The following is a 12,578-nucleotide window of genomic DNA, read 5'->3' as shown; positions in this document are numbered from 1 at the left end:
TAACATGTGGAATTCACTGCCACAGGAGGTGGTGGCGGCCACAAGCATAGCCACCTTCAAGAGGGGGTTAGATAAAAATATGGCGCACAGGTCCATCAGTGGCTATTAGCCACAGTGTGTGTGTGTGTGTGTGTGTGTGTGTGTGTATGTATATATATATATATATATATATATATATATATATATAATTTTTTGGGGCCACTCTGTGACACAGAGTGTTGGACTGGATGGGCCATTGGCCTGATCTAACATGGCTTCTCTTATGTTCTTATGGCCCCTCTCCATTCACACAGAGTACCTACCACCCTCTAAGGCATCTCTCTCTGGCAGGTTCTGGGTAGGAATGGGCATGAACTGAAAAAATGAACTGCAGTTCAAGCATGAACCAGGATGGTTCATGGTTTGTTTCAAACTGGTTCATTTGGTCACACCATGCCTGAACCAGAAAATGAACCATCTTTTTTCCTTTTTGGTTCATTTTCGTGGTTTGTTTTCCCAGACAGCCTGATGCCAATTCAATCAGTTCCTAGGCAATGCTAGAGGTGGACTTCTAGGAACCCTAGAAACACCCATAGTAGTTGTCCATAGTTTGATTGGCAGCTCTGGAAGACAATTATGGAGCTCCCATTCTGCTCTATGGACGCAGGCACACTGACACAGCAGATTTCACGTTGTAGCATGAAGGAAGAAGAGTTAGTTGACATGAGAGCTGAAGTTGAGCTTTCCTGGGGGCACCTGATTTGAACGGTTATACCTCGAACATTTCAAACCCAATCTTCATTAAACTTGAAGAGTGGGTGGAGGAGAGTCTGCTGAAGACTTCTGGTGAATTTGGCATCTCTAACACTGGGAGCTATTCTACACCTCCCAAACCAAATGAACCACAAACTGGTTTGGGAAATCAAACAAACCATGAAACACCAATTTGGGCAATGAAACGAAACACAAGCCAAAATGAGCCACCATTTTCCCAGTTTGTGCCCCTGCCTAGTTCTGGGTTACACATAGGTCAGTATGTAACCTTTTTTGTCTCTTTTAAAACGTATAGAAGGCTTCCCCTCTCAGGTCCTCTCGCATCCTCAGAGACATCAATAGACAAGGTAACCCAGCCCCTTTAACAATATGCCCTCATTCACACAAAGTTATTGAAGTTGAAGGCTCTCAAACACTTCCATTCACACACTGCCATCATTTATTCATATCCTATTTTATATACATGTGCGTGCGCACACACATGCACACACCAAGATATTAACTTGTATGTGTTTCTTCCCCTGAGACATGTAGCCCCTGGATAGAACACTGAAGAAAGAAAAGTACAAGTTACAATATTTCATTCCCAATTGAACTTTTGTACCATTTCCCTAATCCAGCAATCGGAATCCTTTGTTATAAACCGACTATTTTCAGCCAGCTCTAAACAACTTTTCTTGACAGTTTCACTCAGTTAGATATTATGTTTTCCCTCTTGACTCCCTAGCTGCCAACGGTCAACTGTTCTCTTAACTGCTGTTTTCCAACTGTCCACTCGCTAACATTTCACCAACTTTCATTGGCCACTCTTATGGAGAGGTGGAACCTAACCTGTCCACCACAGATGGTAATAGTAGGAAAGAGGGAGAAAACATCTCACCTACCACCAAATGTCAATAAGCTACCTTCTGTTCAATTACTGCCTGATGAATAATGAAAAGTTCTTTATTTGGTAACTTACTTTGTAACCTCTCCAAGTCAACAGGGTCAAGAGCTGCCACAGCTTCAGAGATTCTAGATGGTCTGCTGATACCAGACTGGTTGACTGCTCTCACTCGGAATACATAGGAACGCCCTTCGAACAATCCAGTCACTGGATATACACAGATTTTGACAGGAGCATCATTGCACTGAATCCAGTTTTCAGTACCTACTTCACACCTAGTTGCAAAGCGAACAGAAGAAAATAAACATTTCTCCAAATATGTGAAATCAGTATTTAACAGAAGATGCTTTAAAATCGTTTATTTGAGACCAGTATTGTCTGAATAATTATATGAAATCATGTCCTCATATATGTCCTATAGTTTACCAGATATATTGAATGCTAGAAAGTTGGATACTATGGATGAGCAAATGGAAGGAGTTCACTCAAAAGATGACCCTTCCTTCATTCCCCCGGAAGTCCTCAGATAATCCTGAAAAACCTCCAGTAAGGGCTGCAGCAAGGAGGAGGAAATCAGGAAAGAAATTGAACATGCACATTTACACCCAGGCTCTTGCTAATCTTTTAGATTCATGACAGTCTCTTGGATTTAAAGAAAAAAGTTAGTTTTAAAAAAAAATTAAAAACTTATTTTTAAGTGGAGGGTATTTTAAACTCCAAAAGCTATAGTGCTCCAGCCTCTACCCACCTGATGTGCTCAGGCAATATTCTCCCAGACATTTATGCCCTTCAGGTATCCTGAAAAAAACACTCTCTTTAGCAACTAAAATTGTGAATAGGGCAAAATACTTAGAGGTGATAAGAGGCAACTTCAGGAACTTCTCATTTATTTATAGGAGGTAGTAGTTATGACCAGGCAAACTTTTTTTTTTTTTTTGGGGGGGGGGATCTTATTCAGAGACACTAAAATACATGGAAACACATGAGTCGGCAAATGGGTTGGCAAATTTTGTCTAAGGGTGTTTTCGCACTGACCTTAATCGGCAGCGACGTCCCTCTTCACTGCGCAGGATCTGCGCGGATTTCGCACCAATTGCTGCGGAGCACCCGGAAGACCCGCAAAGTCACGCGGCTTTTGCGGCGCAAATGGAAACTGGGTTTTGGCGGTTTCCATTTGCGCTGCAAAAGCCGCGGGATTTTGCGGCTCTTCCGGGTGCTCCGCAGCAATTGGTGCGAAATCCGCGCAGATCCTGCGCGGTGAAGAGGGACGTCGCTGCCGATTAAGGTCAGTGTGAAAACGCCCTAAAACTCTTGATATTTTCCCCATTCGTTCATTTGAAATCCCACACGGAAATGTGGCAGCCCCACCAAATGAGGAAGTCTGTCTATAGACCTAATAGAAAGGGTTGTTTGCATAAGCATGTTTGCTTTTTTGAAGACTGCAGTATTTAAGTATGGCTCACACTTACAAATGAGCTGTCACAGGCTCATAAACCACACTATATTTCCATTTTTAAATTACTGTTGAAAGATTTCAAACAAAAACAAACCAAATGTCAATCCCACCAGAACCATACCTGTCCACAAAATATCCAATAACTGGAGGTTCATGGGTTGTATTTGGTGGTTTCCAAGTAACAATAACATAATCCCTGTTGGCATCATGGCATTTCACATCCATTGGTGCTCCAGGAGCTCCAATTACCGGAGCATCAGCATCTAAAACCAAGGAAACATCCAGATTCAATCAAGTGACCATAATTTAAATGGCATTATAACTGCCATGTGGATCATTCTGAGTCTCTGACTAAACCAAGGAGTTAATCCCAAGGCATCTGAAAGTGAAAAGTTAAATATCAGTTAACTACATTTCATGGCTTGTTCATGCAAAAGAATTGCATGATGAAGCATGTGGTAATTTTAATATGTAATATAATGGATCTAGTTAAAATTTCAGAGCTAAGTCCTTCAATATCCAGATCAGATGTTTTCTAAATGGTTGGATCAGGAGGAAAGAGAAGCACAAAGATCCCATTATCAACAAACCCCAAGGCCCACTAGTTCAGAAATCCACTGGTGGATATGGCTTATATCCAGCCTCCGACTCACTGTCTTTTTTCCCACCAGCTTAACAGTTGTGAGACATAATTTTCTCTTTAAGATTGTGTATAAAGGTGAACAACTGCATTGCAGAGATAATGGCAGCATGCTTCAATGAGAAAAAAAATAGAAAAAACCTCACAGGATAGTAATGGTGTTTCAGAAGGGAAAATGACTAAACTATGTCCTGTCATGAAGGCTATAATATTTTCAAAGGCCATGATCCTGAAACTCAATTAGTTTTATTTACAAGTAAATATGTTTATGATCAGGGCTCAATTGTCAAAGAATATAGCCAACCACAATTCTATTTGCATTTGTCAGGATATGCTGCAGGTTAAAACAATCTAACTTCTGCACATAGAGGAATATGCTCATTTAAAAAGAAGTGGAATGTAGTGCTGGGTTTCTCCCCATAAGGACTTCTGTAACCTTATTCTTACTTGCAGGGGAATTGTGAATGCAAATATAAGGTCAAAGTATAACCCTCCTTACTTCCATATATTCATCTGATTTTCATCTGCATATCTATTATTTTACATAAATATGACAGTTCTCTGGTGAGCATGGACCTTGTATGCAAAGATTTCCTTCCAGCCTCTCTACAATGTCAGGCACAGCCACTAAAACTGAGTGTCTCCTAACTTCAGTGGTGATGGAGCTGAGGAAAAGTAGGTCAGGATCCTATTATGTTTAGTTATTATAATCAGATGTAAAAAAATGGAGCAGAATTGTACAAAGAAAAAAAAATAGAAAGCCCCACCTCTCACAAACAGAAATGCGCTATATTCATTCACTCCGCCTCTTGTCACTATGCGCATCGTATACAAGCCTTCATCATCTTTGTTCAGGTGGCTGAAAGACAAAGTTGCCTGGCCTTCTCCAAAGTAGGGTTTTGTCCATTTGGTTTCTTTAATCAGCACATCTGGAAGAGAACTGGGATTAAGCATCTGTCATCAAAGTCAGCAGGGATGATGATTGACCTTCCCACATAAATCACGGAAGCAGCCATTTTAGGGTACATTTATTTAAGGAGGACTTTAAGCCTTAGAAAACTCTACTTTTCCAAAGACGGAACTGTCAGTCTTCAAATTCATGCCACCTCTGATTATATAAAGATGTATGTCCTCTATTTTTATACTATTCTGTGCTATCCTCCAGAGACCTGATGACTAGATGCTTCACCACCACCATTTTTATCCAAAAGGGAGGGTGGACTTTAGAAGCTATGTCATAAAAACCTAATCTAGGGCATGAGGTAGATAAACACTTTAAAATCCTATTGATTTCAATAGAACAGAGTTAAACATGTACTTTGCTCTCCCACTGAAATCACTGAAATGTGCTTAACTTTGGGTGGATTGTACCCTTAATCAAGAGTTATCACGGTGTGCACTTTTGATCCTTTTTAATAAACTTCACTATTCAAAGCATATGTCAGATTAAGCAGGAAAGAGTGGGAGAAAGGCCAGATTTCAGTTTAATCTGAAACTTCTATAAATACACACTTAATTTAAAATCTGTTGGGTATTCCTGCTGAGCAGTGAATCAAATGAAGTCTGAACTTCTCACAGGTGAAAGGTTGTGACTCAAGATTAATGTAAATTAAATCTGATTAATGTAAATTAAATCTGATTGACTAGTGCAATTGGTGCACTGAAATGTGTAGAATATTTTTTTTTCTTGGCCAAAGAAGTTCTTACCTGTTCCTACCTATTACCTTAATAATTGTTACTTTTTCCCAGGAGGAGAGTGTGTCCCAAGAGCTGTTCTGCACAGATCTATTCTAATCAACAATCGTCTTGTTATAATGAACCATCCACTTCAGGAATATAGATGAACATTCCACAGTTGTGATAAAAATATAAAACAACTATTTAAAAAGCTACCGGCTGGGCATTTTGGACAGCAACTACATGTACTGAAAGATAAAGTGCTCATAACTGACAAATTTGCCATATTTTCAAATAACAAGGCTGGTGCTGAGAAGCAACTATCTGCATATATACATTAAAACCATCTGTTACTTTGGCACCCATAAAATTTCTGTAGTGTTCCCCACCCCTTTATGGAAATGCTTCACATTATAATGGCTCTACCTCCCATCTCTCAGTCATACCCTAGTTTGCATATTTTATATGTTGGTTGCATTCAGTGCTTTCTCTCAAGTTCTACAAAAACATTTTAATCCCGTTTGGAAAAGATCTTCAGGTGGAAGACACCTTGAAGAAGTAAGAAGCCGCCCTGAGCCTGCTTCAGCGTGGAGGGCAGGGTATAAATAAAAAAATTATTATCATTATAAGTATGAACAGCCAAAACTCCTTTTTAAAGATTCCAGTCAACCAGAAAACAAAGATTCTGTTCTGATCACAGTCAAGTCTTCCTCCAGAGCAAAGAAACTTTCACTGGTTAATGAGGAATGTTCCTTGCACCACTAGGAGAAAAAAGCCTTTGGATCCAAAACCATATAATTTCTTTGGTCTTCAAAAATGCAGTTAAACTGTTAAGTCTTTGCTATTTTTTAGAACCAAGAAAGTGATTTCTCTGAAAAAGTAAGAGAACTCCAGTTGCCTTGATGTGGAGAGCCACAGCTTCTGGCCTTGTGGAACACTTATCAATTATAATTTCCCTGTAATGAAATCCAATGACATAATTTCAAACTGGCAATCTATGAACATCACTGCAATATAATCCTTTTGAAATGAATGGGCATAGACTTGGTGTGGCTCTCGAGGATTGCTGGACTGAATGGAGCCATATGGCAGCCTCCCTGGGGCCTGGCTGGCCAGTGAGGATCATTGGGCCCAGCCACGCTGTGCAGCAGCCTCCTCAGGGCCAGGCAGGGATCACAGGGCCCAGATGTACTGTGGGGCAGCCTCCCTGAGGCCTGGCTGGCCAGCCAGAATTGCTGCAGGGCCTGGAAAAGTTTCTGTCACAATTCAGTTTGCACTTGATTATCCCAGATGGTGTGGCCTAATATAATAATAATAATAATAATATAGTAATATTTAATTTGTATCCCTCCCTCCTTGCCGAAGCAGGCTTAGGGCGGCTCACAGCACAGGCACTTCAACAATTAAAACAATACATATTATACGTACATACATATTATAAATCTGAATAAAAAGGATTTTTGATTTAGCTGATGCAAACTCTCGACACCTGGCAAGAAGCAAGTGGACAAAGACCTATTAACTTCCTCTGACACTGATGACATTACAAATATAACAAATAATTAGAAGCTGAAAAGGTTTGCACTTGCCCTAATTCTTACTTACAATTATTCCTTTAAGATATTTCTCGACAAGACATATATTGACAAATTTCCTCTCAATGAGAGTCAAAATACTTAAGAGTCTTTAGCCTGAACCAGCTAAGGGCAATAGGGCTGGATCTAGCCCCCCCCCCCTTTACACTGGGGAACAAAGGAAAGAAAGGTTTCCCTCTGATCATCAAGAAGACTACTTTTGGGATTATAGAACCTGTATGGACAAATGGCAGGTTGGACAGGGGGTTGGATAAGAAGGAGAATTTGGTGAGAATGAGTGAAAAAGCTAGCCAGATCCAACCCATAATGGGGAACCAAAATGTTTAAACTCTTTTAGCATGATTGGGCAATCAACCACACTCACTTTTCCCAGTCCATCCAGCAGTCTGGATTGCATATATTTCATATACACAGTTTACCAATACAACAGGTCAGTCATTCAAGAAGAAGAACAGAATTAGATTGAATCCTGCTCCTATCCCTCTCTGCCAAACAGCTGATGATCATCATTGAGCATCACTGCCAATTACGTCACGGTTCGCAGACCGGGGCTTTATCAATTGTAGCATGTATAGGGCTAGGGTTTCCAGGTTTGACTCAAGAAATATCTGGGGACTTTGGGGGTGGCACCAGGAACAAGGATGTGACAAGCACAATTGAACTAAAAATGAATTCTGGCCATCACATTTAAATGCCTTTCCTCCATTTGAAAATAATGGACAGGGGCATCTTCTATTGGTACTCATAGGGCGTTTTCGCACTGACCTTTTACTGGCGCAACCACCCTCCTCACGCCGGCGGATCTGCAGGGATTTCGCACCAGAAGCGCCGGCACAGCCAAAAGAGCTGGCTACTTCCGTCGCGAAGCCAGCTCAAACGTTTTCCTGCTTCTTGGCGGTTTCCGTTTGAGCTGGCTTCGGGACGGAAGTTGCCGGCTCTTTTGGCTGCACCGGCGCTTCTGGTGCGAAATCCCTGCAGATCCGCCGGCGTGAGGAGGGTGGTCGCGCCAGTAAAAGGTCAGTGCGAAATCAGCCATAGAATTGAACCCCTGGTCCAATCTTTTTGAAACTTGAGAGTGTTTTATGGAGGGGCACCAGATGCCATGCTGAAAAATTTGCTGCCCCTGCCTGAAAAAACAGCCTCCCGCCAAACACTAGATACCCGCAGACTGATTCTCCATAGGAAACTGGTCTCCATAGGGTATAATAGAGTACCCAGCAGACATTTTTCACACACACACACTTTTTGATAACCCTGAAGCAGAGGAGGGCTTCCAAACTGGGGAATCCCCTGCTCCCAACTGGGGATTAGCAAACACTATAAACCACTGTGTTTTTATGTTGCAAATAAATGCTTAAGCAATTTCTTTCATAATGATGCAATTATATTATTATCATTACAAACCAAAATTCATTAAATGTCCATAGAAAAATTAAAAAGTTATTTCACACCACTCTTGTAATGTAGTACTTTCATAATCAGAATGTTATTTCACATCACTCTTGTAAGGCAGTACTTTATGGTCCACTGTCTTAGTTCTCCTTTGCTTGAAAGACGTAGACCGTACCACGCTTGGCAACCCTAGACAGGGCAGGTGTCGGCATAGCCTGAGGTGAGGCAGCTGACAAGGCCTAGGTTTTTTGAAGAGGCCTGCTGCCACCTCTCCCCACCCACTCACCTCTCCTGCTGCCCATATGCTCTACCACCACTACCTATATTCCTGTCTGCATGCACTGCCCAGACTGGGAAGGGTATACAGGAAGTAACTGGTAGAGACACTCCCAACAGCACTGCTCCCAGCTGTATATACTGCCCAATACAGCTGGGGAAGGGAGAGCCAGCGTGGTGTAGTTTAGTTTTAGTTTAGTTTATTAAATTTATACCCCGCCCTTCCCGTCAAGGCAGGCTCAGGGCAGTTTACAACTAGGTATAGAGGTTAAGTGCATGGGCTCTTATCTGGGAGATTCAGGTTTGATTCCCCACTCCTCCACTTGCACCTCCTGGAATGGCCTAGGGTCAGCCATAGCTTTCACAGGAGTTGTCCTTGAAAGGGCAGCTGCTGTAAAAAGCTTTCAGCCCCACCTACCTCAAAGGGTGTCTGTTGTGGGGGGGAGGTAAAGGAGATTGTGACCGTTCTGAGATTCAGAGTATAAGGTGGGATATAAATCCAATATCTTCTAAGAGGGCTGGGAGGGCTGACAAATGATCAAGTGGGTGGAGGAAGGATGCACAAATGACCAAGTGGGGCAGGAGAATGCAGGCAGGTGGGCCAGGGTGTACAAGTAAAGGGCAGATTGATATCTATACCTGGAAGTTTTAGAACAAATCATCAAACAGTCAGTCCAGGAATATTTGGGAAGGATGGCTGTGATTACTAAGAGCCAGCATGGATTTCTCAAGAACAAGTCATGTCAGACTAACCTGATCTCTTTTTTTGAGGAAATGACTAGCTTGCTGGATCAAGGGAATGTTGTAGACATAGTTTATCTTGATTTCAGTAAGGCTTTTGATAAGATTCCACATACTGTTCTTGTTGACAAATGGGTAAAATGTGGTTTGGATCCTGTTACTGTTAGGTGGATCTGTAACTGGTTGGCAGATCACACCCAAAGAGTGCTTGTGAATGGTTCCTCATCTTTTTGAAGAGGAGTGACAAGTGGAGTGCCTCAAGGAGCTGTCTTGGGGCCTGTTTTGTTTAACATCTTTATAAATGATTTGGATGAAGGAACAGAGGGAATGCTTATTAAATTTGCAGATGATACTAAATTGGGAGGGGTTGCAAATACAGTAGAAGAAAGAAAAAGGATCCAGGATTATCTTGACAGGCTGGAAAATTGGGCTGAAACCAATAAAATGAATTTTAACAGGGATAAATATAAAGTTCTGCATTTAGGTAAGAAAAATCTCATGCATGCTTATAGGATGGGGAGACTTGCCTGGGCAGTAATATGTGCGAAAAGGAACTCGGGGTCTTAGTGGACCATATGCTGAACATGAGTCAACAGTGTGATGTGGTGGCTAAAAAGGCAAATGCAATACTGGGCTGTATTAACAAAAGTATAGTGTCCAGATCACATGATGTGATGGTATCGCTTAACTCTGCTCTGGTAAGACCTCTCCTGGAGTATTGTGTTCAGTTTTGGGGACCACATTTTAAGAAGGATATAGACAAGCTGGAATGGGTCCAAAGGAGGGCAACAAAGATGGTAAGGGGTCTGGAGACCAAGTCCTATGAGGAAAGGTTGAAGGAGTTGGCCATGTTTAGCCTGGAGAGGAGGCAGCTGAGAGGTGATATGATCACCATCTTCAAGTACTTGAAAGGTTGTCATATAGAGGATGGTGCAGAATTGTTTTCTGTGGCCCCAGAAGGTAGGACCAGAACCTATGGGTTGAAATTAAATCAAAAGAGTTTCCGGCTTAACATTAGGAAGAACTTCCTGATAGAGCGGTTCTTCAGTGGAATAGGCTTCCTCGGGAGGTGGTGGGCTCTCCTTCTTTGGAGGTTTTTAAACATAGGCTGGATGGCCATCTGACAAAAATGTCGATCCTGTGAATTGCGGGGTGGGGGAAGGTATTTGTGAATTTCCTGCATTGTTCAGGGAGTTGGACTAGATGACCCTGGAGGTCCCTTCCAACTCTATGATTCTGTTATTTTACTTTCTGCCCAGGACCCCAAAACTTGGAACCAGGTCTGGTAGAGGACTTCTTGCATTTTAATCTGCAGCCAGAATTTGGAGTGTTTTTCCTTATACTTCCAGTTGGATTTCAGTCCAATAACACCTTAGAGACCAAAAAGATGTTCAGAGTATAAACTTTCAAAAGCTTATACTCTGAAAGTCTTGCTGGTCTCTAAGGTGTTATTGGACTCGATTCTAATTGTTCTACAGCAGACCAACATGGCTACCCCCTGAAACTTTTATTTCCAGAGTGCATAAAATATCCCACATCCCACTGAAGGAAAGCGTTCTGTCAGCAGAAACACTCTGTGAAATCCAACCCACAGAAACTGTTTTGGTTGACTGGCAGTGCAATATAGACCACAAGTTACACCCGTTAAAAACCATTGAAGACAAAGGGCTTGGAAACGTGATTCTGCTTTGCATTGCACCGTTAACATATCAGCCAGAGTTTAATAGACAATAAATGCTTTAAACTGTAGTCATTTGGAGCAAGCACAGCATTAGAAGGGGTCTAATTAGCAGACATAAATCACACATGTCCCTCTCAGCACCTTACCATTCATATAAACACATTCAGGGAAAAAAAGAGATAAAGGGAAAAATAATAGAAAAATGAAACATGACTTGTATGACATAATAAATGCAAACCGAAGCATTTCCATACCAAGTACTATAATATCACAGCCTTTTCATAACAATATGTATCAGATGCACCCCACTGATAACCTTACCTTTTAACTGGCCTTTCTGTCTAATATTATTAATAATAGAATGTGGAACCCATGATAATATTTGCATGCATCTTGACCTGAATAGCCCAGGTTAGCCTGATCTCATCAGAAGCTAAGCAGGATCTGCCCTGGTCAGTATTCAGAAGGGAGACTACTAAGGGATACCGTCATGACATAGAGACAGAGAATAACCACCTCTGAATGCCTCTTGCCTTGGAAATGGGATCGCTATAAGTCAGCTGTGACATGACAGCAAAAAGAAAAGCAACAAGTACTAGATGACTGCCATTTCCTGCAAGGCAAAGGATCTGCTGAAGGACACCAGCAGAGCAATTTCAAAGTGATATCACTATACTGTATCTCTTGACAAATCCAAAACCAATTTAAGGACAAGCACACATTATGTTCCCTAAAGAAAAAAAAAATCTTACCATCTCTGTACCACTCAGCACGAGGTCGGAGACGAGTCAGCTCTGGAGTGACCAGGAGATCACATCGAAGGACAAGAGTTTCACCTTCCATACCAAAGGTGACACCAAACCTCTCCAAAAACTGAACATCAAAATGGGTGAAGCACACATCTGGCAGAGGTACTGTATGCAAAGCCACAAGGAAGACATATTGACAAGTAGAATGGAAGAGATAAATGTGATGAATAGCTCAAATGTATTCTTTTATTGTGGGATGGCAATACTGCCAGGGAGTTTGAAAGAGGAACATAAAGACAAAAGTTGGACTTTAAAAAAGAAATAGAACACAGCAGGAATCAAGTTGCACCTTTAAGACCCACCAATTATTATTCAGAACGTAAGCTTTCATGCGCTCTCTTAAGCACACTTCATCAGACGAGGGGATCAGGTATTGTGAGCTGAAATACAAGCAGTCTGTCAAACTAACTGGTCACATGGTCACATAAAACAATGTGGCTAGGCCATTTGGTCTGGATAGCCATTTTATTTTATTTTATTTTATTTTATTTTATTTTATTTTATGGCTATCCAGACCAAATGGCCTAGCCACACTGTTTTATGTGACCATGTGACCAGTTAGTTTGCCAGACTGCTTGTATTTCAGCTCACAATACCTGATCCCCTCGTCTGATGAAGTGTGCTTAAGAGAGTGCACGAAAGCTTACGTTCTGAATTAAAATTGGTTGGTCT

At 41.5% G+C, this 12,578-nt stretch overlaps 1 protein-coding gene across 2 annotated transcripts in view; it reads right to left on the bottom strand.

Moving 5' to 3' along the window:
- Positions 1–12,578, bottom strand: part of MYOM2 (myomesin 2) — a 137,333-nt gene that overhangs the window by 79,286 nt on the left and 45,469 nt on the right. For both annotated transcript variants that reach the window (XM_060234923.1, XM_060234932.1), the window contains exons 9-12: positions 11,850–12,011; positions 4,503–4,664; positions 3,217–3,358; positions 1,715–1,914 (exon numbers count right to left, since the gene is read on the bottom strand). In XM_060234923.1, coding sequence (XP_060090906.1) covers positions 1,715–1,914; positions 3,217–3,358; positions 4,503–4,664; positions 11,850–12,011 — 666 coding nt within the window. The remainder of the gene's footprint in view (positions 1–1,714; positions 1,915–3,216; positions 3,359–4,502; positions 4,665–11,849; positions 12,012–12,578) is intronic.

This window comes from Heteronotia binoei, chromosome 1, assembly GCF_032191835.1.
Source record: "Heteronotia binoei isolate CCM8104 ecotype False Entrance Well chromosome 1, APGP_CSIRO_Hbin_v1, whole genome shotgun sequence".
Lineage (NCBI taxonomy): Eukaryota > Metazoa > Chordata > Lepidosauria > Squamata > Gekkonidae > Heteronotia > Heteronotia binoei.
The sequence above is the reverse complement of the archived record's forward strand: the minus strand, read 5'-3'. Positions and strand labels throughout refer to the sequence as shown.